This window comes from Dromiciops gliroides, chromosome 6 (genome assembly GCF_019393635.1).
Source record: "Dromiciops gliroides isolate mDroGli1 chromosome 6, mDroGli1.pri, whole genome shotgun sequence".
Classification (NCBI taxonomy): Eukaryota; Metazoa; Chordata; class Mammalia; order Microbiotheria; family Microbiotheriidae; genus Dromiciops; species Dromiciops gliroides.
In genome coordinates, this window is record NC_057866.1 from 7,617,991 (window position 1) to 7,642,852 (window position 24,862).

Consider the following 24,862-nt stretch of genomic DNA (forward strand, 5'->3'; position numbering starts at 1 on the left):
ATGTGCCTCTTATCCACAGTTGGGATCCTGTTACCTACTTCTCTGACATGTTCTTGAGACCACTCCCTATCTTGGTCAACTCCCATGGACAAGCTCAACTTTGTTTGTCAATATCCTTTCTAATAGAACGTATCTCCCAGATATGACACACTGACAGCAAACGACATTGTTGCTGCTGTCTCCTCCTATGCCGTCACTTCTTTTTTTTTTCCACAACTTGTGTTTTTTTTGGCTTGTTTTCTTGGTTTTCTGTTTTATTTATTTGTTTATTTTGAGTTCCTGTGTGGATGCAGAGAGACTAGTTGAGGCTCGGTTAGGGCTTTTTTTTTTTTTTTTTTGCAGGGCAGTCGGGGTTAAGTGACTTGCCTAGGATCACACAGCTAGTAAATGTCAAGTGTCTGAGGCCAGATTTGAACTCAGGTACTCCTGTCCACGGCCGGTGCTTTATCCACTGTGCCACCTAGCTGCCCCCCTATGCCCTCACTTCTGTCAGCACTGCCCTCTCCCTCATCCCCCACGTTCAATCTGTTGCCAAGTGCAATTGATTCTTTCCTATCTCACATCCTTTTCCTTCTCTCTCCATATAACTACCATCCTAAGTCCTCATCACCTGTCACCCAGGCTACTATCACAGTCTCCCCACTGTTCTTCCTGCCTCTCTCCCATTACTGATCCATGGTGCACCTAGCTGCCATCTTTAAAAAAAAAAAATTTTTTTTTAGCTGCCATCTTGATATTCCTAAAGTACAGTCTGATCTTGCCATTCCCCTGTACAAGAAGCCTCAATGGAGGGGGCAGTTAGGTGGCACAGTGGATAAAGCACCAGTCCTGGATTCAGGAGGACCTGAGTTAAAATCCAGCCTCATGGGCAGCTAGGTGGCGAAGTGGATAGAAGACCGACCCTGGAGTCAGGAGTACCTGAGTTCAAATCCAGCCTCAGACACTTAACACTTACTAGCTGTGTGACCTTGGGCAAGTCACTTAACCCCAATTGCCTCACTTAAAAAAAAAATCCAGCCTCAGACACTTGATGCTTAACAAGCTGTGTGACCCTGGGAAAGTCACTTAAGCCTCCTTGCCCTGCAAAAAACCAACCAAACAAATAAATAATAAAATTTTAAAAAGAAGAAGAAGCTGCAGCAGCCTCAATGGCTCCCTACAGCCTCAGGATTAAACAATGTACAGACATCCCCAGCCTTGAAAGTCCTTTCCTCTGTCCCAACCTGCCTATTCAGAATGATTCAGTACTCCACTTCAGGTACTGTCCTGTTCAGCCAAATTGCCTTCTAGGTGAGAAGACAAGACTCAGAAGGGTTCAGTCAACATTGTACACAGTATCATCAACATTGAGTGTTGATCTACTGTGATGGACTAGATTCTTCTCACCAATGCAATGGTACAGAAGAGTTCCAGGGAACTTGTGATGGAAGAGGATCTCCAAATCCAAGAAAAAAAAAGAAAGAAAGAACTGTGGAGTATAGATGCTGAATAAACCATACTATTTCTTTTGTTTTTGGTGCTGATGTTTTTCTATTTTGAGGTTTTTCGTCATAGCTCTGATTTTCCTCTTAAAACATGACAAATGCAGAAATATGTTTAATGTTATTATGTATGTGTGTGTATATATATCCTATATCAGATTACCTGCTGTCTAGGGGAGAGGGGAGGGAGGGAGAAAAATCTGAAATTGGAAAGCTTGTATAAACAAAAGTTGAGAACTATCTTTACATGTAACAGAAAAAAAATACTTTATTAAAAAAAAAAGAAATGTAGGGGCAGCTAGGTGGTGCAGTGGATAGAGCACCGGCCCTGGAGTCAGGAGTACCTGAGTTCAAATCAGGCCTCAGACACTTAACACTTACTAGCTGTGTGACCCTGGGCAAGTCACTTAACCCCAATTGCCTCACTAAAAAAAAAAAAAAGAAATGTAATTGGGAAATGTTTAATGAAATAAATAAAAATGCAATACAAGATGGATAATGTTAATTTGTGGGTTTCTAAGTTAATATGTGGCCAGAGAGAGATGTTTCTATTTGAGTCTGACAACATTGGTCTAGACTAGTAATCTAAATTTCCCTGCAGCATGAATATTGACTTAAAGGACACATACTAACATTAACTATGTTCTATTATATTTCTATTTATTTTAAAAAATATTTCCCAATTACTTTTTAAATTAATATTTTATTTTTTCTGTTACATGTAAAGATAGTTCTCAACTTTTGCTTATACGAGCTTTACAATTTCAGATTTTTCTCCCTCCCTCCCCTCCCTCCCCCCTCCCCTAGACAGCAGGCAATCTGATATAGGTTATATACATAATAACATTAATCCTACTTCTGCATTAGTCATGTTACAAGAGAAAAAAATCAGAGCAATGATGAAAAACCTCAAAATAGAAAAAAAACAACAGCATCAAAACCAAAAGAAATAGTATGGTTCATTCAGCATCTACACTCCGCAGTTCTTTTTTTTTTTTTCCTGGATTTGGAGATCCTCTTCCATCACGAGTTCCCTGGAACTCTTCTGTGCCATTGCATTGGTGAGAAGAATATAGTCCATCACAGTAGATCAATACTCAATGTTGATGTTACTGTGTACCATGTTCTTCTGGTTCTGCTCATCTCACTCATCATCAGCTCACGCAAGACCCTCCAGGTTTCTCTGAACTCCTCCTGCTCATCATTTCTTACAGCACAATAGTATTCCATTGTATTCATATACCACAACTTGTCCAGCCATTCCCCAATTGATGGGCACCCCCTCAACTTCCAATTCCTTGCCACCACGTAAAGAGCAGCTATAAATATTTTTGTACATGTGGGTCCCTTTCCCCTTTCCATGATTTCTTTGGGAAAAAGACCCAAAAGTGGTATTGCTGGGTCAAAGGGTCTGCACAGCTTTATCGCCCTTTGGGCATAATTCCAAATTGCTCTCCAGAATGGTTGGATCAGTTCACAGCTCCACCAACAATGGATTAGTGTTCCAATTTTCCCACAGTTTCTCCAACATTTATTATCTTCCTTTTTTGTCATTTTAGCCAATCTGATAGGTGTCAGGTGGTACCTCAGAGTTGTTTTTATTTGCATCTCTCTAATCAATAGAGATTTAGAGCATTTTTTCATATGGGAATAGATAGCTTTGGTTTCTTCATCAGAAAACTGCCTGTTCATATCCTTTGACCATTTCTCAATTGGGGAATGACTTGGGTTCTTATAAATTTGATTTAGTTCCCTATATATTTTAGAGATGAGGCCTTTATCAGAAGTACTGGCCTCAAAAATTGTTTCCCAGCTTTCTGCCTCCCTTCTAATTTTGGATGCATTGCTCCTGTTTGTACAAAAAATTTTTAATTTGATATAATCAAAATCATCCATTTTGCATTTTATAATATACTCTATCTCTTGTTTGGTCAAAAACTGTTTTCCTTTCCAAAGATCTGATAGGTAGACTATTCCTTTCTCTCCTAATTTACCTATGGTATCACCTCTTATGTCTAAATTGTGTATCCATTTTGACCTTATTTTAGTATAAGGTGTCAGATGTTGGTCTATGCCTAATTTCTGCCATACTATCTTCCAGTTTTCCCAGCAGTTTTTGTCAAATATTGAGTTCCTATCCCAGAAGCTGGAGTCTTTGGGTTTATCAAACACTACATTACTAGTGTCATTTACTACTGCATTTCCTGAGCCTAGCCTATTCCATTGATCTACCACTCTATTTTTTAGCCAGTACCAGATAGTTTTGATGACTGCCACTTTATAGTAGAGCTCCAGGTTTGGTACCGCTAACCCACCTTCCTGTGAATTTTTTTTCATTATTTCCCTGGATATTCTTGATTTTTTGTTTTTTTCCAGATGAATTTTGTTATTATTTTTTCTAGCTCTATAAAATAATTTTCAGGTAGTCTGATTGGTATGGCACTGAATAAGTAAATTAATTTAGGCAGTATTGTCATTTTTACTATATTAGCTCTGCCTATCCATGAGCAATTGATATCTTTCCAATTATTTAGATCTGATTTGATTTGTGTGAAGAGTGTTTGGTAGTTGTGTTCATAGAGTTCCTGGGTTTGTCTTGGCAAGTAGACTCCCAAGTATTTTATATTATCTACTGTTACTTTAAATGGAATCTGCTGGGAGGGGAGGGGCTAACCCTGCAGAAGGTACCCAGGGCGGAGAGGAGGGAGATGGGGTTTGCCTAGATCTGAAAGTGACACGGATCCCTCCCCTTCTCTCCTCCTCTCCTCCTTCCCTGGGAGACTGAGGACCCGTTTCCAACCTTGCCTCTACTCTTCAAAGTTTGCTTAAATCTCTGATTAATCAACTCTGAGCGCCCGATCGGCCCATGCAGCTCCTAATTTGTATGTAGTTAGTTCCTTACTGTGAATTGCCAGCCATAGGAAATAAATGGACGGTGAGTGCCGACTCTCTCTCTCTCTTCAGTGTCAGGGATCTCGCTACAACCCAATGAAAGCGAATCTTATTGGCTTTATATTTCATAACTTCCCCAAGCAGGAGCACACAGGAATCGGAGATTTTTCCCTAGGCAAAAGCCTAAGATTGAAGGGGCAGAAGGAGGCTTGGAGCGTAAGGAACTGGAACTGCCTCCCCCAGAGGAAGTGGGCAGTCCAGAATTTTTGCTTTGCCCTAGTTCTTTCCTGGTAGGTTCAAAGGGGCTCATCTGATGTGAAGTGACAGCTGCCGCAAGTGTCAGAGGCAGGATTTAAACCCAGACCAGCCTTCCACAAGAGACTCTTAACCTTCTTAGTGCCAAGGATTCCTGTGGTGGTCTGGGGAAGCCTGGGAACCCCATCACAGAACCATGTATGTGTTGTTTTAAAATTAATTTTGCTATTGCTATGTCAGTTTTGGGTAAACATATTTTAATTTATTAATATGATACCAGTAGAGGGGCAGTTAGGTGGTGCAGTGGATAAAACACCGGCCCTGGAGGACCTGAGTTCAAATGTGACCTCAAACACTTGACACTTACTAGCTGTGTGACCCTGGGCAAGTCACTTAACCCTCATTGCCCTGCAAAAAAAATAAATAAATAAAATTATACCAGTAAAAGACTGACCACGTGTCTCCCTAGCTTCTCATGGTCTCAGGTCATGTGGTAGAGGAAGCAGGGAGAGAGCTTCAGCATGCCAGTTAACCTGAGCAGGAGAAAAGCCCCAGAAGATCCATGCTGTCTCCACAGCATGTGGTTTCAAGAAGAGTTCAGAAGACCTAGAGCACCAAGCCAAGAGGGCTCACAGTGTCTACCAAGGGTTTTTATCCTTTTTCTTTTCTTTTCTTTTCTTTTTTTTTTTTGTGTGAGGCAATTGGGGTTAAGTGACTTGCCCAGGGTCACACAGCTAGTTAAGTGTCAAGTGTCTGAGGCTGGATTTGAACTCAGGTACTCCTGAATGCAGGGCCAGTGCTTTATCCACTGCGCCACCTAGCTGCCCCCAAAATATTTTTTAAAACAAGTTCACAGACCCCACTATCAGACTACCTCATATAACATATGTACAGATCAATTCATACAAAGTAGTTTGAGAAAAGACAGAAGCAGAGGGGTAGAGCCAAGATGGTGGAGGAAAGGCAGAGACAGAGAAACGGAGAATGCTAACAAATGAGGTGGAGATCAGGGAAGGCTTTATGAAAGAGCTGAGCCTTAAAAGTGTGACCCACAGTCCAAAGGACCCTGTCCTACAAGGGACTCCGTCTTTGGGCTCACTTAGATCTGGATTCACTCAGGGCTGGGGTGATCCAATGGAAGAATCAACTCTCTGTCTCTCTCTCTCTCTCTCTCTCTCTCTCTCCTTCTCCTACCCCCACTCTATAGTAAACTTCCAGGGAAAGCCCAAAACAAAGTATAAATGGGGCTCACATCTAGGGCTTTCCCAAAATGTGGGTCACAGGGTCCCTTTTTAAAAAAAGTATTCAATGTATAATGTAGATATCAAGTCTGGAGCAACAATTAATTTCCTCTGACCCAGAAAATGCCCAGGACACAGAGGACTTGCTGGAAAAAGGAGGGTTAATATAACATAAAACATTGCCCATTAGTCATTCTACTCCCTGAGGAAGAAGATGAGTTTGTACAAACACAGAACACGTCATTAACTTTCATCTCAGATGTGCCACATCCAGGAGATTCCCAAGGGCCAGATCTCTGACCTGCCTCTGACCTTGCCAAGGCAAGGTCCTTTCTAGTCCAGGAATTCCAAGAATGAGCCTGATGGTGGCTCTGCAGTGCATAAGAGGGCCTGGCCTGAAGTCATCTTCCTGAGTTCAAATCTGCCCTCAGATACTTCCTAGCTGTGTGATCCTGAGCAAGTCACTTCATCCTCTTTGCCTCAGTTTCCTCATCTGTAAAATGAGCTGGAGAAGCAAATGGCAAATGACCCCAGTATCTCTGCCAAGAAAATCCTAAATGGGGTCACAAAGAGTCAGATGTGACTGAAATGAGGAACAGCAACAACAATCTAAGAATATTCCTGGACGTGGTTCCCTTCTCTTCTGAGAAGTTTGTTGGTACAGAAAACTCCTCCTGCCCTGAGTTAGCAGGATTTCCTCTGATCACCCCTCCCAGAGTGGGCTCTCCTTGCCTCCTGTGCACTGTAGTTATCCCTTCCACACCTCAACTTTTCCCATCGAGATCTCCACCTATCATGGGGTGGCATAAGAAATTAAATGGGAATTGGGGGGGAGTTTTACAGAAACCAGAGATGACACGAAAGAAGTTTAGGAACTCAGAAATGCACAAAATGGATGTCTTGTATTATATCCTAGGAACCCAAATTTTACAATGAGTTGCTAGAAACACCCCATAAAATAAAAGAAAAAATTCAGATTTCTTCTTTGGCACAAAAAGGGGGGGAACCAAAACATTGTACATGGATCTTCCAGATGCACCACAATTCCAAAGAATTCATGTTAAATCTCCAAGGCAACATGATGTGGTGGGATAAACACTACATTTGGATTTAGAGGATCTGGGTTCAGATCTCTGCTCAGTCACCCACTCCTTGTATAACCTTAACCTTCAATTTCCTCATCTGCTAAGCGAGGGCATTGGACTCTGCGATCCCTGCTAGCAATAAGCTGATGAAGCTGCAATCTTGGGAGCCTATACAAATGTGAGGAGGGAAGGAAGGAAGGAAGGAAGGGGGAGGGAGGGAGAGACGAAAGAAGGGAGGAAAGAAGGGAGAAAGGGGAGGGAGGGAGAAATGAAAGAAGGAAGGAAGGAAGGGAGGAAGGATGGAAGGAAGGGAAGGAGGAGGGAGAGACGGAGGGAAGAGGAAGGGGGGAGGGGGAGGGCATAGTTAGCCGGCCTGAGGAGTTCCCATGGCCACTCCTTCGTCTACTCTCTGCCTTACATGTTGTCTCCCCAGTCAGAACATGGGGACTCTGGTTTTTTGCCTTTCTTTGTATCTCCAGGGCTTAGCACAGTGCCCATAGTAAAAGTTTAATAAACACACACTGACCGACTGACTGACTGACTGACTGACTGACCAACTGACCGCTCTGGGTCCAGCCCAGCTCTAGAGCCACAGACTCTTGCTGTGTGACTGTATCTCTCCCAGGATCCCGGGCTTGCCAGCACTGGGTCTGCCCTTTGAGTCTAATGCTGCCCTGATCTCAACTCACCCCCGAAGCCAGGCTAAGTGGATCAAGCAGGCAGCCAGGTTGGGACCCAGCCTGCCTCCTGATCACCTTGGAAAGGAAAGATCCAGAGAAAAGAAGATTCCAGAAGGGGGCCGGCTCTTGCAATAGAAGAGCCTGGCACCTATAGCAATGGGTTAGTGACCAGGAAACTGGGGTGGGGGCTTGAGAAGAGGAAGAGGGAAGAAGAAAGGGGGTAGAGGGAGGAAACCAAGTCACCCCCTCCTTTCCCTCACTCCACCCTGGGGGCCCTGTTCTGCATTTCCAATCGCTTTACCCTTCTCCCTCCCTTCCCTCCTCTCCCCCTCCAAGCATCCTTCCCATTTCTCACCTTTGTTGGCAGTTAGCAAGAATAAATTACTTTTTAAAAATAACTCCATTTCAAGGGCGATCAAGTCAGAGGTGTTGGGGGAAGGGAAGGTCCCAGACCACCTGGGGTGGCTACTCAAAGTTGGGTCCGGAAAGAGAAGAGGGAACTGGGAGGAGGGGCAGAATGGTGGGAGGGGCCAGAGAGCCCTGAGAAACCCCCCCAAACTCCAAGTGACAGACCCCAGTCCTTAGAACATGTGTGTATGCCATATATGGGGGTGTGAGGATGTGTCTCAGTCAACTTTTGTGATGGGAAGGAGAGGGGGTCTAGGGGAGGGAAGGGAAGGGGTGCCTGGAATCTGGTATGGACGAGGTCTCTGCCAGGGTGCTCTGTGATACTCACACGCTTCTCTCCCGGTGAGTGTATGGGTGAGTGTGTGAGTGTGTGTGTGTGTGTGTGTGTGTGTGTGTGTGTGTGTGTGTGAAGGTGCCTGTGTGCATGTCAGCCTCTAAGTATGATAGAGGTCATGACTGGGAGCAGCAGGTTGGGTGTGATCAGTGGGTGTGTGTTTTTTGGCATATGACGTGGGAGGAGGGGTGGCACAAGGCCAGTCGTTGGGGACCAGTGTCTCAATGGGGGCGTGAGTCCGTATTGGCCAGTGTGTTTATTGGGAGAGTGTGTGTACTGTTAGTATATTGGAAGGGTGGAGGAGCGGGGACTAGTGTCTCAGTGTGTGTGTGTGTGTGTGTGTGTGTGTGTGTGTGTGTGTGTGTGTGTGTGTGTGTGTATGCGCGCCTGTCCTCGTCTGTCCTCGTGGCGCTGCAACGGAGGACGCGGGGCGGTCACAGACGGTCCAGGCTGGAGCCGGGGTAGGAGACAGACAAACACGCAGCAGAAGCAGCAGAAGAGGCGGTGGCAGCCACGGGCGGGCGTCCGACCTGGAACCTGAAGGCAGTTGGTCCAGTCCCGTGTGTCCGTCAGCCCGAGGGCCAGGTGAGTCCTCCCACCCCCTTGCCCTCAGCAGTCTCGGGACACAGAGGAGAGCGCACCCTCAAGATCCCCCCAAGCAGACCCCTGAGGTCTCCTATCCTGCATCTACCTCAGACCCCTCTGGAGAAAGCCCGCCCAGAGCAGACACCCTGGACAAATATCCCCCTAAAACCCCCCAGCCTCTCCTAACACCAAAACTCCCCCATTCTGATACTCCAATGGGAAAGAGACCCCCCCAACTGCTGCCCAGAACAGACCCCCCCCCAGACATGGCCCCAAACTAGGACCTGTGTGCTGGTGGGTAGCCCTCCACAGGGACTTCCCAACCTCCCCTCCCACTGCAGCCCAAGAGACAGACCTCTCCCCAGAAAAGAGACTTCTGGTCCACAAGGTCACTCCGCAACCCCCCAATCAAATACAAACACATAAGCCCCTGACGGCAGGATGACCAAGCCTCCCTAACATAACCTTAGCTGGGCTCTGGTCCTGCCTTGCCCAAAATGCACCCGCCCCCAGGCCCCAGAGTCCAGTGCCCTGCCCCACCCCCTAGCTGTAGCTGAGCTCTCCCCAGGCTGCCAGCCAGCACCTGGGCCTGGGACGAAGTCTCAAGCATCCTGTCCTCCCACTGGGGCTCGTCTCTAGTCCAGCCAGCTGGGCTCTGGGTCTGCTCCTAGAGTGCTCCCTTCTGCCCACTCCTTCCCTTCCCACCAAACTGCCCCTTCCCCTTGTCCAGCCTTCTTGCCATTGACCTTCCCCGGGCCTGCCCACTCCCCTTGATCTTTCCTGCGTTCAGTCTCCTTCCTCATGCCGACCCTTCCTCTGTGTCTTGCCTACTTTCCCTGACCCTTCCCCTTTGTCCAACCTTCCTCCCCTCTATCTGGCCCCCTTGCCCTCCCGGTGTCCAGCCCCCACCTCACGCCGGGACCTCCCAGACTCTCTCAGGGTCCTTCTGGCCTGTCAGTGCCCATGGCCACGTCTGGCGCCCGTGGGGAGAAGGTCACCATGCAGGAACATATGGCCATCAACGTGAGCCCGGGGCCCATCCGCCCCATCCGCCAGATCTCCGACTACTTCCCCCATTTCTACCCCTTTGCTCCTGCCCTGCTTCGGGCCCGGCCAACACTGCCTGCACTGCCTGACGGGGGCAACCCTGTGGAGGAAGCCAGGACCCCAGCAGTGAAGCCTGGAGGCTCTCAGCTTCCCCAGGGCCTGGAGGCAGAGCAGGATGGAGACTCAGATGAGACCAGTGAGTGCTCAGGCCCCCCGGGTCTGCCAAGGGGAGGGAAGGGGAAGAGGAAGAGGAAGAGGAAGAGGGAAGGAGCTGCCTCACCTCCCTCCCTTGTCCTTGTCTGCCTAAGCAAGGCCTGGAGAGACACCCCTGCCCTGGCCAGGTACCTAGCCCAGGAAGGGGTCTCCCCCTGACAGTGCTTCCAATGGGTCAGGTTCACATTTTTAACATAGGTACAACCCATGAACCCACCTGTGCTGAAGCACACAGACAGTGCAGGCAGGCATGAACACACACACACACACACACACACACACATACACACACACACATACACACACACACACACACACACACACACACTGCTGCTCCCATCTGGAGCTGCCTGCATCAGCCTGCAGAACACAGAAGGTGACCCTTCCTTGGGCCCTAGATTCATGGGGGTCCAGCTGGTTCCATGGTGGGGGGGTGACATCAGCAGAGCCCAGGCTGGAGGTCACATGGGTGTGGGGAGCTGAATCAGAGGAAGATCCTGGAGGCTCCTACCCCCATCTCTGCTCCATTCCCAACTAAGAACCATGTAGGAAACAGCCCCGCCCCCCATCCAGGTGGAGACACTGGGCTCTTGGTTGGTCATCCGCCTCCTTCCTGGAACCTTTTCGTTTCTGGTCTAAGCCTAAGACCCCCCCTCAGCCCCTAGTCAGTCAATAAACATGTCTATAAGTGCCTACCATGTGCCAGGCACTGGGCTAGACATTGGAGAGCCACAGAGAAGTTTGGAGAGCTGAAAAGCAGACAACCCAAAAATAATTATGTGCAAACCAGCTATAGATGGGACAAAGAGGCAATAATGGGCAGAGGGAAGGCACTAGACCTCCAGGGGACTGAGAAAGGCTCCTTGGAGAAGGTGGCACTTCAGCTGGGACTCCCAGGAAGCCAGGAAAGGCCAGAGCTCACGGACTGTCCCTTCTCCCTCCCCAGCTGCTCTGGGTTCCCTTGAATTCACCCTCCTCTTGGACCAGCAGAACTGTGTCCTGCACTGCACGATCCATCGGGCCAAGGTGAGAGGACTGGTGGGAGGGAGGGGGCCTGAGGCAGCAACTTCCCACTCTGCCCCCATCCCAGAAGGCCCCCTGGCCCCTCTCTGAAACCGCCAGCCACGACCTTCTGTCCTGTAGGGTCTGAAGCCCTTGGACTCAGGCTCCATCGACACCTTTGTGAAGGCAAATCTGTTGCCAGGAACAAGCAAGGTAAACGCCAGGGAAGGGCTGGGAGGGTGGGAAGATGGAGGGGACCCTTTGGGGGCTTCGTCCTCCAGGAGAGGAAGCAGAGGACCGCAAAGGGGAAGAGGCTGTCCAGGTGACAGACTAGCCAAAGTAAGAGGCAGCGCCAGGTCCTCTGGATCTCGAGGGAGCTTGGTGAGCCTGGGACCTGGGGTCCGGACTTTGTCAGAGCTGCCTTCTCTCATCCACCACCCTGCCCCCCTTCAAGGAACTTCTAGGATGTCAGGCAGACAAGACTGGTGGATGCAGAATGACTTGAACCAAGAAGGTCCCTTCTAACAAAAATCCCAGTCTTCTGCCATTAGAGTGACATTTTAGGGCAATGGTTGTAATTACCCAAGGGCAGCTAGGTGGCGCCATGGTGTATCAAGCACTGGCCCCAGAGTCAGGGAGATTCATCTTTTTTTTTTGTTGTTTTTTTTTTTTTGTGGTGAGGCAATTGGGGTTAAGTGACTTGCCCAGGTTCATACAGCTGGTAAGTGTTAAGTGTCTGAGGTCGGATTTGAATTCAGGTCCTCCTGACTCCAGGGACGGTGCTCTATCCACTGCGCCACCTAGCTGCCCCGAGATTCATCTTCATGAGTTCAAATCCAGCCCCAGACACTTACCAGTTGTGCTACCCTGGGTAATTCACTTAACCCTGTTTGCATCAGCTTCCTCACCTGTAAAATGAACTGGAGAGGGAAATAGCAAAACATTCCAGCATTAAATTTCCCTGGAAGGAAAGTTATGGCAGATCTGGACAGCACACTCCAAAGCAGAGACATCGCCTTGCTGACAAAGATGTGGCTTTTCTAGTAGCAATGTATGGCCGTGAGAGGGGAACTATGAGGAAGGCTGAGTGCCCATCATCGACCCTTTGGAATTTTGGTGCTGGAGAAGGCTTTAGAGAGTCCCTTGGAAAACAAAGCCGTCAATCCATAAAGTCATTCAGGCTGTCCACTAGAAGGTCAGGTAACGCAGCGGAAGCCGAAATGCTTTGGCCACATGCTGAGAAGACAGGACTCACCGGAAAAGCCCTAGTGTTGGGAAAGATTGAAGGCAAAAGGAGGCGGGCACGGCAGAGGATGAGATGGAGAGAGAGGGTCACGCAAACAACCAGCAGGAGCTTGGGCAGACTTTGGGAGATGGTAGAGGACAGATGGGCCCAGGGTGCTCTAGTCCACGGGGCACGAAGAGTGGGATGTGATGGAACAAGAGAAGGCTGAGATCCTTGTGGGCTGCAGCTTCCTGAAGGAGGTAGAAGAGTTAGAACAGGGCTATGAAGGCTGAGTAGGATGTTGTTGAAGAAGAGAAAGGTCTCTCCAGGTGGAGGCTGTAGCATAAACAAAGGCCTGTGGACAGGATGAAGCATGAATGTGGAGAGAACAGTGACGAGCCTGGAGTGATATGTGATATAAGAAAGCAGTGGCATGGAGCAGCTAGGTGGCGCAGTGGATAGAGCACAGCCCTGGAGTCAGGAGTACCTGGGTTCAAATCCGGCCTCAGACACTTAACACTTACTAGCTGTGTGACCCTGGGCAAGTCATTTAACCCCAATTGCCTCACTTAAAAAAAAAAAAAAAAAGCAGTGGCAGCTAAAGTTAGATGGGGTGGTTGGGGCCTAGAATTCAAGAGAAAAGATTTTGGATTTCTCCTGCTGGTGAGAGGGAATCTTTAAAGGTTCTTGGGCAAGAGTGTGACATAACAATAATAATAATTTCATATTTAAATAGCATTTCCAGATTTTAAAAATATTTTGTAGTCAGTATTCTTCTTCTCATTTTACATATGAGGAAACTGAGGCTTTGAGAGGCCAGGCCCAAGGTTACACAGGTAGCGAGGGAGCGACTAAGGCAGGATTGGACCCAGGTCCTCTGCTCCAGACCTGTACCCTTCCCATTGGACCACAAGGATTGAGGAAGATGGGCCAGATGAAAAGAATAAGGAAGAGACTGGAGCAGAAAGAGCAGTTCGGAGACTATTATGATGGTCCAGACAAGACACCACTGATGGGGGCCTCACGTAGATGCTGGCTTGTGATGCTGGTCCTGCTCATGGTCATGGTCACAGGTGATAGGAGAAGGGAACAGATGCCAGAGAGATTTCAGAGGGGAGAAGGGAAAGACATTCATATGGGGAGTGAACATGCAGGGGGCTGAGCTTTCCAGACAGGACACAGAGGAAGGCCCCACTCTGAGCCATAAAAAGGGTGCAGGCTACACACAGGCTGAGGTCCCTCACAGCCCAAGGCCTCCCAGGCCCCTCCCCAGCCATTCTCCCCCTCTGCCCAGGCAAGTCAGCTGCGCACCCGGACAGTGAGGGGCAGCCGAGGCCCTCACTGGGATGAGACGCTTACCTACCATGGCTTCACCTGCCAGGATGCTGGGCGTAAAACTCTGCGGTGAGCCCCCTGCATGTGTTCTCTGCCTGGGTGGCCCCCATCCAGGCCTGTCATTCTTTTCCAGACCCCTCCCCCAGCCCTCCCAGGGGGCCCTCAGGCTGGCTCAGAGTTATCTGCCAGTCTTGCTGGGGGAACGACCTTTGTCTCCCTTACAAGACTGGGTGCAAGGCTTCCCGTTGGGGATGTCAAAGGAGAAGTGTGATCAGTCATAGGGGCAATCTGTGGGCTCCAGCAGTGAGAATGAAGGAAGGGCCCCTGATGTGCTGGGGAGGGCTTAGGGAAAGCCTTGAGTCAGCTGGGGTGGGAAGCTTGGCAGAAGTACTTGGTCCCAGAGATCCCTCACACCCCCAAGCCATGTGCTATAAGGAAATGTCTGTTAGGTGCTTTGTAAAGCTCAGCTGGAAAGCTAGGCAGAGGAAGGGCCCATAGCCCTGGGATAAGGTGGGGGCGGGGGGGGGGCGGGGCAGAGGGCAGACCCCGAGCAGTAACAGAGCCCCGGGGTCTGAGAGCAGGCTGTGCGTGTGTGAGGAGTCCCGCCTGAGGAGGCGGGCAGAGCCCCTGGGGGAGCTGCGAGTGCCCCTGAAGAAGCTGGTGCCCAACCTGACACGAAGCTTCAACATCTGCCTGGAGAAGAGGCGCCTGGTGAGAGGACGGGGCAGGGCAGGGGCAAGGGGCATCAGGGATGAACTTGGGGGATGGGGCAGGGCCCCAGAACAGCCTGGGCAGGAGCCTAGGGCCTCAGGGCTCCCGCTTCTGCCCTCTGCATTTTCAGACCAAGAGGCCCAGGAGCCTGGACACTGCCCGGGGCATGTCCCTGTATGAGGAGGTAGGTCCCCCAGGGCCAGGGCTGGGGCTGCTGCTGGGGAAGGGGCTGGGGAGGGGGCTGGAGATGAGGCTAGGGCTGGAGATGGGGAGGGGACTGAGGTGGGGGTGGGGCTGGGGAGGGGGCTAGGGCTGGAGATGGGGAGGGGGCTGAGGCTGGGGCTGGAGATGAGGTTGGGGCTGGGGAGGGGGCTGGGGAAGGGGCTGGGGCCAGGGCTGAGGCTGGGACTGGGGCCAAGGCTGGGGCCGGGCCAGGTAGGCCCCATTCCCATCACTAGACCCTGTCACTGGCATTGCTGTGAGCAGAGGCCTGGCTGCACCAGTTTCAGGCCCCCCTCAGCTAATTCTATTTTGGGTAGAAGCTAGGGCCTTCCAAGCTTCCTCGCTGATGCTAATCACTTGGACGTCCCCTCTCCTCTGATCAATCTCCTGGTGCCAGTGACAGGCTGTCCACAGGGGGACAGCTGGAGGGGGCCAGGACAAGATGGAAAGAGAGATGAGGGCACCCGAGGAGAGGGACCCCACGAGACCCAAACAGTTCTAGGGTCAGGACACCAGCATCAGCAAGGAAGAGGAGGGGGGTGTCAGGGCTGGTGCAGGGCCAGGGGTGGCTGGGTTTGAAGGTCAGGCCCTGTATGCTCTGGGGTGGGCAGAGGGGAACGGGAAGGCTGGGGGTACAGGGTGGGCCTGGCCTTTCAGAGGGACAAACAACCTGGGGCTGCCCTCCAGGGCCACACCCAACTGCCTGTTCCCACAGCCCCAGGCCCCAAGGTCAGACTTTCAATCCAGGGAATGAGGTGCCCTACAAATGCATCCCCTTCATCCCCAGCCAGTGCCCTGAGGGCTCTGGGCAGGGGGCCCTCAGCTTGACCATAGCTTAAATGAAAGGCAATACAAGGTTAACACTGGCTGGGGCCTCAGGACAGGGGTGTCGGGCTGGGAGGGGCCTCAGGACAGGGGGTGTCGGGGCTGGGAGGGGCCTCAAGACAGGGGGTGTCGGGGCTGGGAGGGGCCTCAGGACAGGGGTGTCGGGCTGGGAGGGGCCTCAGGACAGGGGTGTCGGGGCTGGGAGGGGCCTCAGGACAGGGGTGTCGGGGCTGGGAGGGGCCTCAGGACAGGGGTGTCAGGGCTGGGAGGGGCCTCAGGAGAGGGGGTGTCGGGGCTGGGAGGGGCCTCAGGACAGGGGTGTCGGGGCTGGGAGGGGCCTCAGGACAGGGGTGTCGGGGCTGGGAGGGGCCTCAGGACAGGGGTGTCGGGGCTGGGAGGGGCCTCAGGACAGGGGTGTCAGGGCTGGGAGGGGCCTCAGGAGAGGGGGTGTCGGGGCTGGGAGGGGCCTCAGGACAGGGGTGTCAGGGCTGGGAGGGGCCTCAGGACAGAGAACATCAGCATTGTCAGGGGCCTTTTTCCTGTAGCACCAAATAGCCTGCAGTGCATCTGAAGCCCCCCAGTCTAACTCCATTCGGAGCCGCTGTCTCCCATATCGCCCAGTCGGGGTCGCTGACGAGCTCCATCTTTGCCCCCCAAGCCTTTGCAGAGGCCGTCCCCTGGCCTGTCTCTCCTCCTTTAAGGCTCAGTTTAAAGAACCGAGCACCTATCGGTCCGCTGGCAGATGGGTAAACCGAGGCCCAGAGTAGAAAGAGGAGTTTCCTAAGGTCACACAGGGAGTCACAATGCTCCTGACTCTGTCCCATCGGCCTTAGGGAGCAATCTGGAGCCCCCTCCCGTGCCCTCCCCAGTGCTGCGGCCCTGCCCCCTGGTGGGCAGGCCGTGTCACTGCTACGGAGCAGGGAGAGCCAGCTCCTTGAGGTGCCCCGCCCCCACCCCCCTTTCCTGGTTTGGCTAAGAGCTCACCGGACACAATTCAGTCCAGCTCCACCATTTAAAGGGTCCCCAGGGGCAGCTAGGTGGCGCAGTGGATAGAGCACGGGCCCTGGAGTCAGGAGGACCTGAGTTCAAATCCAGCCTCAGACATTTAACACTAGCTGTATGACCCTGGGCAAGTCACTTAACCCCAATTGCCTCACTTAAAATAAGTAAATAAATAAATAAATAAATAAATAAATAAATAAATAAATAAATAAATAAATAAATAAATAAATAAAGGGTCCCGGATGCCTGCCCAGCCCCTGTACTGGGGCGGGAAAAGAATCCCCTAACTTGCATCAGCAGCCCGTGCCGGACCCGGCTGTGACTGCTGCCCGGCACCCCCCTGCAGGAGGAGGTGGAGGCAGCCGGAGAGGAGAGGGGCCGGATTCTGCTGTCGCTCTGCTACAGCTCCCAGCGGGGGGGCCTGCTGGTGGGGGTCTTACGCTGTGCCCACCTCGCCCCCATGGACGCCAACGGCTACTCGGACCCTTTTGTGCGCATGTGAGTGAGCAGGGGCATTTCTAGGCCAGGTTACCCCTAACCCCCAATTCCCTCCCCACCCAGTAACCCCTTGTCTCTCAGCTTCCTGCGACCAAACGTGGGGAAGAAGTCCAAATACAAGACAACGGTCCGGAAGAAGACCCTGAACCCCGAATTCAATGAGGTGAGTGGGGAGCCAGGCCTGGCACCAGGCCCTGCCCCAGCAGGTGCCCATGGAGCCAACAGTGACAAGCCTATGTCTGCAGGAATTCTTCTACGCGGGGCAGAGAGAAGAGCTGGCCCAGAAGACCCTGCTGGTGTCAGTGTGGGACTACGACCTGGGCACGGCCAACGACTTCATTGGTGAGGGCTGGGGCAAGGGCTGTGGAGGGGAGGTCCTGGGGGCTTGGCTGAGCATCACACACCCTCCCACCAGGTGGGGTGCAGCTGAGCATCAATTCCACTGGGGAGAAGCTACGGCACTGGCGTGAGTGCCTGGCCCGCAGCGACCGGCGCCTGGAGCTGTGGCATCCGCTGGACGGAGCGCCCCCTCAGCTCAGCGACTAGGCCTGGAGAGGAGAGCCCGGGAGGGAGGGAGGGAGGGAGGGAGGTATCCAGGCCATCTGGGAAGAGAGGGCAAAGGAGGCCCCGCATGGGCTTATTGGGGGCCAGGCAGGGATGGTCTATGGCTACAAACACTCCCCCAATAAACACTGGTTCAGTGCAGGGGCTGTGCTGTGCCCATTTCTCTGACTGGAGGCCCAAGGGCCGACCTGGTCCGGCTCTTCCTCCCTCTGTTGCAGCACAGAGCAGGGCACCTTGGGGGTCCTCTAGGTCTGCCTCGAGGGGCCAAGGCCCAGGGCCCCCCACCTCCGAGTCCCAGGCCTGGCTTCTTCCTCTGGCCTCCCCCAGGAGAGGCGGGCCCACTGCAGGGCAGAAAGCAGACATGGGTAAATAGAAACTCAGCAGCTGCCCAAGCGCAGCCCTGACTTTATTCACACAGACCAGCACAGGAAGGGGAAGAGGGGTGGCAGGCTCCCGCCTAGGCGGCCTGGCGGGCTGAGTAGCCCTTTGCGAAACGTTGCATCCGATCCTCGAGCTCTGGGCGAAAGTGGCGGATCAGGCCCTGTTCGGAGAGGGGCGAGAGGAGTTATGGGGCAGAGCCCTGTTCACACGGGGGCCAGTCCCCCCATTCCTTTTGTCCCCCCCTCCACCAACCCAGGGACCATTCCCCTCATTCCTTGTCCCCTCCTCCACCAGTACCTGCACAGGCCAAGCGGCCCCATCACCCAGGGCACAGATGGTGTGGCCCTCAATCTGCTTGCTGATCTCCCAGAGTGCGTCGATCTCTGACACGCGGGCATCCCCCTTGACGAACCGCCACATCACTTTGTTCATCCAGTCCACACCTGGGGTGGCCAGAGAAGGGGTTCTGATGACCTCCCCCTAGAGCTCAGTCTGGGGCCCACACAGGGCTCCCCCTCCCCCCTCCCTCACCCAGGCTCGGGGTGCTCACCCTCCCGACAAGGAGTGCACTGGCCACAGCTCTCGTGCTTGTAGAACTCGATGAGGCGGGCAATGGCTTTCACGATGTCAGTCTAGGGGAGCAGGAGTCGCTACTGAGGTGGGGGGAGAGGGAGGACACTGGGACCCCCCCTCCCCAGGTTTGAGAGGGCAGAGCAATCCTTCTAGCACCAGGGGAGATGCCATGGGCAGGGGCGGGCAGGAGGCGTCCTTACTGATCGGTTCATGACGATGACGGCGGCAGTGCCCAGCCCTGTCTGAGCTTGGATCAGCCCATCGAAGTCCATCAGAACCGTCTCACACACAGACTTGGGGATCAGAGGGGTAGAAGAGCCGCCGGGGATCACCGCCAGAAGGTTGTCCCAGCCACCAGTCACACCCCCTGGGGGGGCCACAATCCAAGTCAACTCTTGCCCCCCAACCCCCTCCTCCCTGAGCTCCCTCCCCCAGCCACCAGACTCCCAGTCTCACCCGCGTGCTTCTCTATCAGCTCCTTGAGTGGCACCGACATCTCCTCCTCCACAGTGCAGGGGTAGTTGACGTGGCCAGAGATGTTAAAGAGCTTGGTGCCGGAGTTCCGCTCCCGGCCAAAGCTGGCAAACCAGGACCCGCCACGGCGACAGATGGTGGGGGACACGGCCACTGTCTCCACGTTGGCCACGGTGGTGGGGCAGCCAAACACTCCTGTCAAACGTCGGGGAGGGGGCGTCTGGGCAGGCGGCCGCCACCTCCTCACATTCACAGCCCGCAGCCCACTCCCTCCCAGTTCTCTCTGCTGATGCTCCCGTAAGGAGCAATGGGAGCTCCCACTTACACCCAGAGGTCAAGGGTTCTTGTAGAGAGGTTGGACTAGTACCCCCACCTCCATCATGCAGCTGAAGGGCCCCAAGGCCCAAGGAGCTACTGCTGCAGTTGGGGCAGGAACTCAGCCCCAGCTCCCTGGGCTCCCAGGCCAGTGGGGTGGTCCCCAGCAGCTCTTCCCCCACACTGAGGCCCGCTTGCAGTACTGTGACTGAGCTGTCCAGAGGCCCCCCTCTGCCCCCACCCCGGGGCCCACAATGGGGTTGGGGCAGACGCTCTCCCAGGACTGGCCAGCCCTGGCCCTAGTGTCGGGCTTCTGATGGGCTCCCTGGGAGGGCGCACAGGTCACATACCCACATCTGCAGGGAATGGTGGCTTGAGGCGGGGCTTGCCCTGCTTGCCCTCGATAGACTCAATGAGCGCCGTCTCTTCCCCACAGATATAGGCCCCAGCTCCCCTCACCACAAACACATCGAAGTCGTAGCCAGATCCGCAGGCGTTCCTGCCAATCAGCCCGGCCTCATAGGCTTCTCTTATGGCCACCTGTGGGGAAGGGGCCAGGAAGAGAGGGCCATGAGGGGGGGGGTCAGGGGGAAGAGGGCCTTGGGGGGAGGCGGGGTCGGGGGAGAGATTGTCAGTAGGGCCAGGAAGAGAGGGCCATGTGTCAGCATTGCTCCTGGGCACCCAAAGGTGGCCTACACTTGGTCTCGCTCACCTGCAGGTTGGAGGCTTCGTTGTAGAACTCGCCGCGGATGTAGATATAGGCAGCCCGGGCCCCCATGGCACGGCCCCCTATGAGGCAGCCCTCCACCAACTTGTGGGGGTCATGCCTCATGATCTCCCGGTCCTTGCAGGTTCCTGGCTCCCCCTCATCTGCATTCACCACCAGGTATTTTGGCCTGGGGAAGACGGGGACCCATCAGCCAGTGGAGCCGCCCAATATCTTTTCCTACATCATTCCCATTTCCCTCCCCCAAGGAAGAACAGTCATTGCCTCTCCACTCCGGCATCCACAAGCTCTGCCAGCCGGGACCCCGAATCCCCCATCTCCATTTTACTCCACACAATCTTGCCCCCCACTCCAACATGAGCACCAACCACCAACCATCCTAGCCCTCGCTGGAAAATCATCTTAGGTCAAGGAGGAGCAGCAGGGGTGAGGAAGGGCACAGCCTCCCATCTCTGCACATCTGGAAGCTTCCAAACAGCCCTGGGTGGAAGGCAGGGCAGAGGTTCTCACTGTCCCCATGTCAGACAGGAGAAACTGAGGCTGGGAGCTCCCACCTTGTAGAGTCTGTTGGCACCGGGCTGTAGCTGCTTCCCCCTTCCTCCTCCTCCCCATTTCCTGTCAGCCCCCATCAGCCCCCACCTCCCCCCACCTGCCATCAGACGGCTTGTTCATGAAGCTCCACTTGAGGCCCGTTGGGAAGCCGGCCCCTCCACGGCCCCGAAGGCCCGAGGTCTTGATCTCGCTCAGGATCCAATCCGGCCCCTTCAGCAGGATCTCTTTCGTCTTATACCAGTCGCCCCGACTCAGGGCCCCCTTCAGCCTGCAGGTGGGGGGGGGGGAGAGAAGTGGAAGGGATGAGTTGGGGAGACGATTCCACAACATCCCCCCTCCCCGAGGTGAGGCACAAGACGGCTTAAGTACCTCCACTCATGGCGGCCATAGAGGTTGGTAAAAATGCGGTCCTCATCCTTGAGGGATCCAAACGTTGTTTTCTTGGGGGGCGCCTGTGGAGAAGGGAGGCTCGGGAGGTCCAGGTCCCAAGAACCCGTGAGCTTGTGGCCCCCTCCCTGAAGTGTCTATGGAGCCTTAGGAAGGCCATCGCACCAGCAGGAGCAGGGCCAGGAGGGCTGAGTTTGGGAAGCCGGGCTCAGGTTTTGGGCCTCAGAGGGAAGGGGGGAAGCCCCGTCCACAGCAGGCATCAGGGGCAGGTCGTGCAGCCCCCAGCCACAAAGGCCCAAACCAGAACCCAGCCTCCTGCCCCCACAAGCCTTCCACCCCATGGTCCTTCACTCCCTCCCCCTCCCATTCAAGTCAACAAAGATTTTAAAGCACCCACAATGCCCCTGCCCACGAGAAGCTGAAAGTCTACCCAGAAACCGTGACCTGTAGAGGTGACCTGGATCAAGGTCAAATGTCTCAGGCCAAAGGGAGAACCCCAAGGAGAACAAGGTCATACAAGGTCATCTAGTGTGGGGAGGAGGGGGTGCATTCCAGGCATGGGGGACGGCTGGGAGAGGTCAGAACAAGATCTCGGCCACTTTCTACCTGGGAGATCTCGGGCAAACCCCTTAACCCACCAGGGACTCAGTTTCCCAATCTGGCCTGGATGACTTCTCAGACCCTTCCAGGCATGCTACTACTACTACTACTACTACTACTACTACTGGGGCACTTGAAGGCCTGTTTTGATAGGTTATCTCATTTGATCCCCATCCCCTGGGAGGGAGAGTTCTGTTAGTGTCCCCATTTTGCAGATGAGGAAACTGAGGCTGAGGCTCAGTGTAGGGTCACATAACTAAAGGGGGGCGGTCTTCTAACTCACTGCCCCCCAATCTCCCAGCTGCCTATGGTTCAGGGTAGCTGGTTCCTTGGGAAGCGGGTCGGGGGTGGCTTAGGTTATAGGGTAGACATCCTGGAAGGCTTTGAATGCCAGACCAGGGAGGGGAACCCCACTTAGCAATTCGGAGGGAGGTGGGGAAAAAGGGGGAGCCTCCACCCCTAAGTCCCGGCTCCTCCTACTGACAAAACCAAGCCCCGCCCCTTCTTGCCCACAGCCCCGCCCCACTCCCCCCCCCCCAAGCCCCATCCTTTCTTCTAGACCCTGCCCGGGTTCTACTCGCCCCTCCCAACCCCACGCGACCATGCAGTCCCGCCCCTCCCTTTAGCCCCGCCCCTCCCCCCTCCCCTCCAGGTCCCGGGGAAAGGACTTACCGTCCCCACCTCCTGGAAGGTGAGCCGGGCCAGACCCCTGGCTGAGAGCGCCCCCCGCACGAGCCGCTGCACCCCCAGCATTGTGCAGGCCTTGGAGGGGGCCACGGGCGGCGGGAGGAGGACCGAGGCTTCGCGGCGCCGCTGCCACCCGGGGCACGGACCTTCCCGCTGTCACCTTCGCTCCGCGGACGGGCAGAAGCCGGGGCCACAGCGCAGGAGTTTAACGTCACCCGCCGCGCCACGCGCTGGCGTCACGTTGCCACGAGGCCCCGCCTCTGCGCCGGAACGTCTGTCGCGGCTGTCCGCCTGCGTCACGCCGTTCCGGCCCGAGGCATTCTGGGAAACGTAGTTTCACCTTCCTGGCTGGGCTGGCTCCCTGGCCAAGTGACTTAGGAGAGAAACGGGACCTCTCTGAGCCTCACTCTTAAATTAGGGATAATCGTACCTATAGGGCCCAAAGCCTCCCCCCGCCCCATGATGAGAATTCCCCCCAGTCACATGTGTAGAAAGTGTTTTGAAATCCTCAAAGCGCCTTAGAAATGTCAGTCTTTGTCAATTCCACCTCCACCCTGGGGTCAAGGTTCGCTGACCATGGGAGTGGAGATGTCAGAGGCATGCAGGGAGGGTGGACGCGGGATGCTCCTGTGGGGGCAGGGTAAGGGAGAAGTCTCTGATGACACCGAAGTTGTGCGTCCCCTGGGTGACAGGGGACAGCGGGGATACCCTCCACGGGGGGAGGGGGGGGCGGCTGGAGATGACGAGCTGTGTTTGGGACATGCAGGGCTGGGCAGAGCTTCTCCCTGGACCGACGTTCCAGAGAGCACCTATTTCCGGGAAAGAAGGTTCCCAAGGGCAAAGACTTGGTCATTCTTTTAACCTTACTATCTTCAGCAAGAAGCGTGGTGCCCTGTGCATGGTCATAAATCTCTGTCGATCACCTCCCTATAGGATGATCTCTCTATCCTGTGGGTTCTCACAGCTTTACTGGGCTGCCTTGGCCTAGAAGGGGGAATTGTGCCTTCCTAGTCCTCTGGTTTCTACTGAAAATTCTCCTTTTCTCCCTATATATTATCTGCCCATGGTTTCTGCACTTGCAGCTCATCTCATGAATAGCATTTATTAAGGCATTTATTAAGCATCTACCCTGTGCCACCCACTGTGCTGTGCATTAAGGAGACAAGCAAGGTATTGATATGAGTATTGGGGATTTTAGATATCGGAATCAAAAGTGTTCTAAATTCACTCAGATTATTAATAGTATCAGTTCAGAGGTTACATAGGATTTCTATGCTATTACACCTACATTTTGAAATTAATGGTATGGGTTTATTTTCATAGAGATTTTCATGCTTTTGAGATTGTGTTTTATACTTAGTTTTTAAAACAAGGAGAATATTTGTAAAAGCTTTTTATAGTCATGTGATCAAGTTTATATTTTATAATACTCTTATTAATATTAAGTTCATATTCATTTAGATTTCCCTAGTTTGAATTTCATTGTCTTTTATTGTTCCATGTGTATTTTTTTTCTATTTATTCATCTCTAATTTTGAAACATTGCAAGATGGTTTTGATTTTATTATACAATGTTAATTCTAGGAGTATTGTGCTCCCATATTCTGAGTTGTTTGTTTTTGTTATTTTTTCTCAACTGATTATTTGATCAAACTCTTTAAAGCATTTCCCTGGCAAATTGTTTGCCATGGCAAGTGTAAATTGATTCTAGAAGTATTATTTTTGATAAGCATATTCCAAAAAAAAAAAAAAAGAGGGGAACATTTGTAAAAGTTGTCTTTGAGATTGTGTTGTGCTTTAACTTTTATTTAAATATGTTCAGATTTTTCAAAAAAGTAATTGTATACTAAGTAAAAAAAAGGGGTATTATTTGAAATTGTTGCATAATTATATATTGTGTTCTGAGTCAAGATGTATTCACATTTTTTGCAATCATTTATTATCCTCAATTTTTAAATCCATATGAGACTTGGATTATGGGAACTTATCATTTAAGACATTAATTGCCTTTATTCTGAGTTATCAGATGCCAGTTGGCCAAGATGCCATCCAATCACAAGAGGAATACATGCAAGAGCAGACACTGAATTGTCACATGAGGGGAGACATGCATGAAGTCAAGGTATGGCCGAGGGAACGGCTTTTGACTAATGTTGAGGTTGGATTCTCTTGGTTTAATATTTTATTTTATTTTTCCCCACAATATTGTACAGATGGCTGGAAGTATTCATCCCACCCATCTCACTTCTACACCTGGCTTCCATGCTCCCTCCTATATGCCTGATGCCATGGACATCTCAGTCCCATGCATCTGATTAAGTCTGACTCAGTTTCTTCCAATATGTTCGGTGGCATGGACATATATTCCATCCACCTATTTTAAGCCTGGCATACTGTATGGGCAGTACATATTGCTCAAGTGTGGGAATGCTCATATCCCATCATTTCTCTGTTCTTTTATGGTAACCCCCATAATTATCTCAGGTGTCATGATAAATACAGTGTTGAATTTGGCCTTGACACCTGTTACCAATTATATTAGATTTTTTAATTTCTCATAA

The 24,862-nt window shown here is 52.5% G+C and overlaps 2 protein-coding genes across 3 annotated transcripts; one reads left to right on the top strand and one right to left on the bottom strand.

The window, feature by feature from the left end:
• The first annotated feature begins 8,475 nt into the window (after positions 1-8,475).
• LOC122730783 (double C2-like domain-containing protein gamma) lies at positions 8,476-17,606 on the top strand. Of its 2 annotated transcripts, none has more exons than XM_043970151.1 (11): positions 8,476-8,961; positions 9,891-10,204; positions 11,168-11,247; positions 11,365-11,436; positions 13,743-13,852; positions 14,365-14,494; positions 14,625-14,678; positions 16,890-17,041; positions 17,123-17,204; positions 17,287-17,383; positions 17,457-17,606. In XM_043970151.1, the coding sequence occupies exons 2-11, from the start codon at positions 9,925-9,927 to the stop codon at positions 17,585-17,587; spliced, it is 1,188 nt and encodes a 395-aa protein (XP_043826086.1). In that variant the 5' UTR covers positions 8,476-8,961; positions 9,891-9,924; the 3' UTR covers positions 17,588-17,606. The 2 variants fall into 2 exon arrangements, with proteins under 2 accessions (XP_043826086.1, XP_043826085.1); XM_043970150.1 differs by having other exon boundaries at positions 8,480-8,961; positions 9,864-10,204.
• A 365-nt stretch (positions 17,607-17,971) lies between these two features.
• NDUFV1 (NADH:ubiquinone oxidoreductase core subunit V1) lies at positions 17,972-22,521 on the bottom strand. Its single transcript, XM_043970147.1, has 10 exons — positions 22,287-22,521; positions 20,997-21,079; positions 20,725-20,895; positions 20,061-20,244; positions 19,699-19,888; positions 19,016-19,228; positions 18,760-18,926; positions 18,537-18,618; positions 18,284-18,429; positions 17,972-18,146 (listed from the first exon to the last, which is right to left on the bottom strand). Exons 1-10 carry the CDS (start codon positions 22,365-22,367, stop codon positions 18,063-18,065), a joined length of 1,401 nt encoding a protein of 466 aa, XP_043826082.1. The 5' UTR covers positions 22,368-22,521; the 3' UTR covers positions 17,972-18,062.
• Between the last annotated feature and the right edge of the window lie 2,341 nt (positions 22,522-24,862).

Excerpts from the sequence above, each read along its gene's own strand:
- LOC122730783 (XM_043970151.1), top strand. The coding sequence starts at position 9,925 with ATGGCCACGTCTGGCGCCCGTGGGGAGAAGGTCACCATGCAGGAACAT. Across the intron at positions 10,205-11,167 it reads TGGAGACTCAGATGAGACCA|CTGCTCTGGGTTCCCTTGAA; the intron begins GTGAGTGCTCAG and ends CTCCCTCCCCAG. Across the intron at positions 17,384-17,456 it reads CACGGCCAACGACTTCATTG|GTGGGGTGCAGCTGAGCATC; the intron begins GTGAGGGCTGGG and ends CCCTCCCACCAG.
- NDUFV1 (XM_043970147.1), bottom strand. The coding sequence starts at position 22,367 with ATGCTGGGGGTGCAGCGGCTCGTGCGGGGGGCGCTCTCAGCCAGGGGT. Across the intron at positions 20,245-20,724 it reads AACAAGCCGTCTGATGGCAG|GCCAAAATACCTGGTGGTGA; the intron begins GTGGGGGGAGGT and ends CGTCTTCCCCAG. Across the intron at positions 19,889-20,060 it reads ACGAAGCCTCCAACCTGCAG|GTGGCCATAAGAGAAGCCTA; the intron begins GTGAGCGAGACC and ends CCTTCCCCACAG.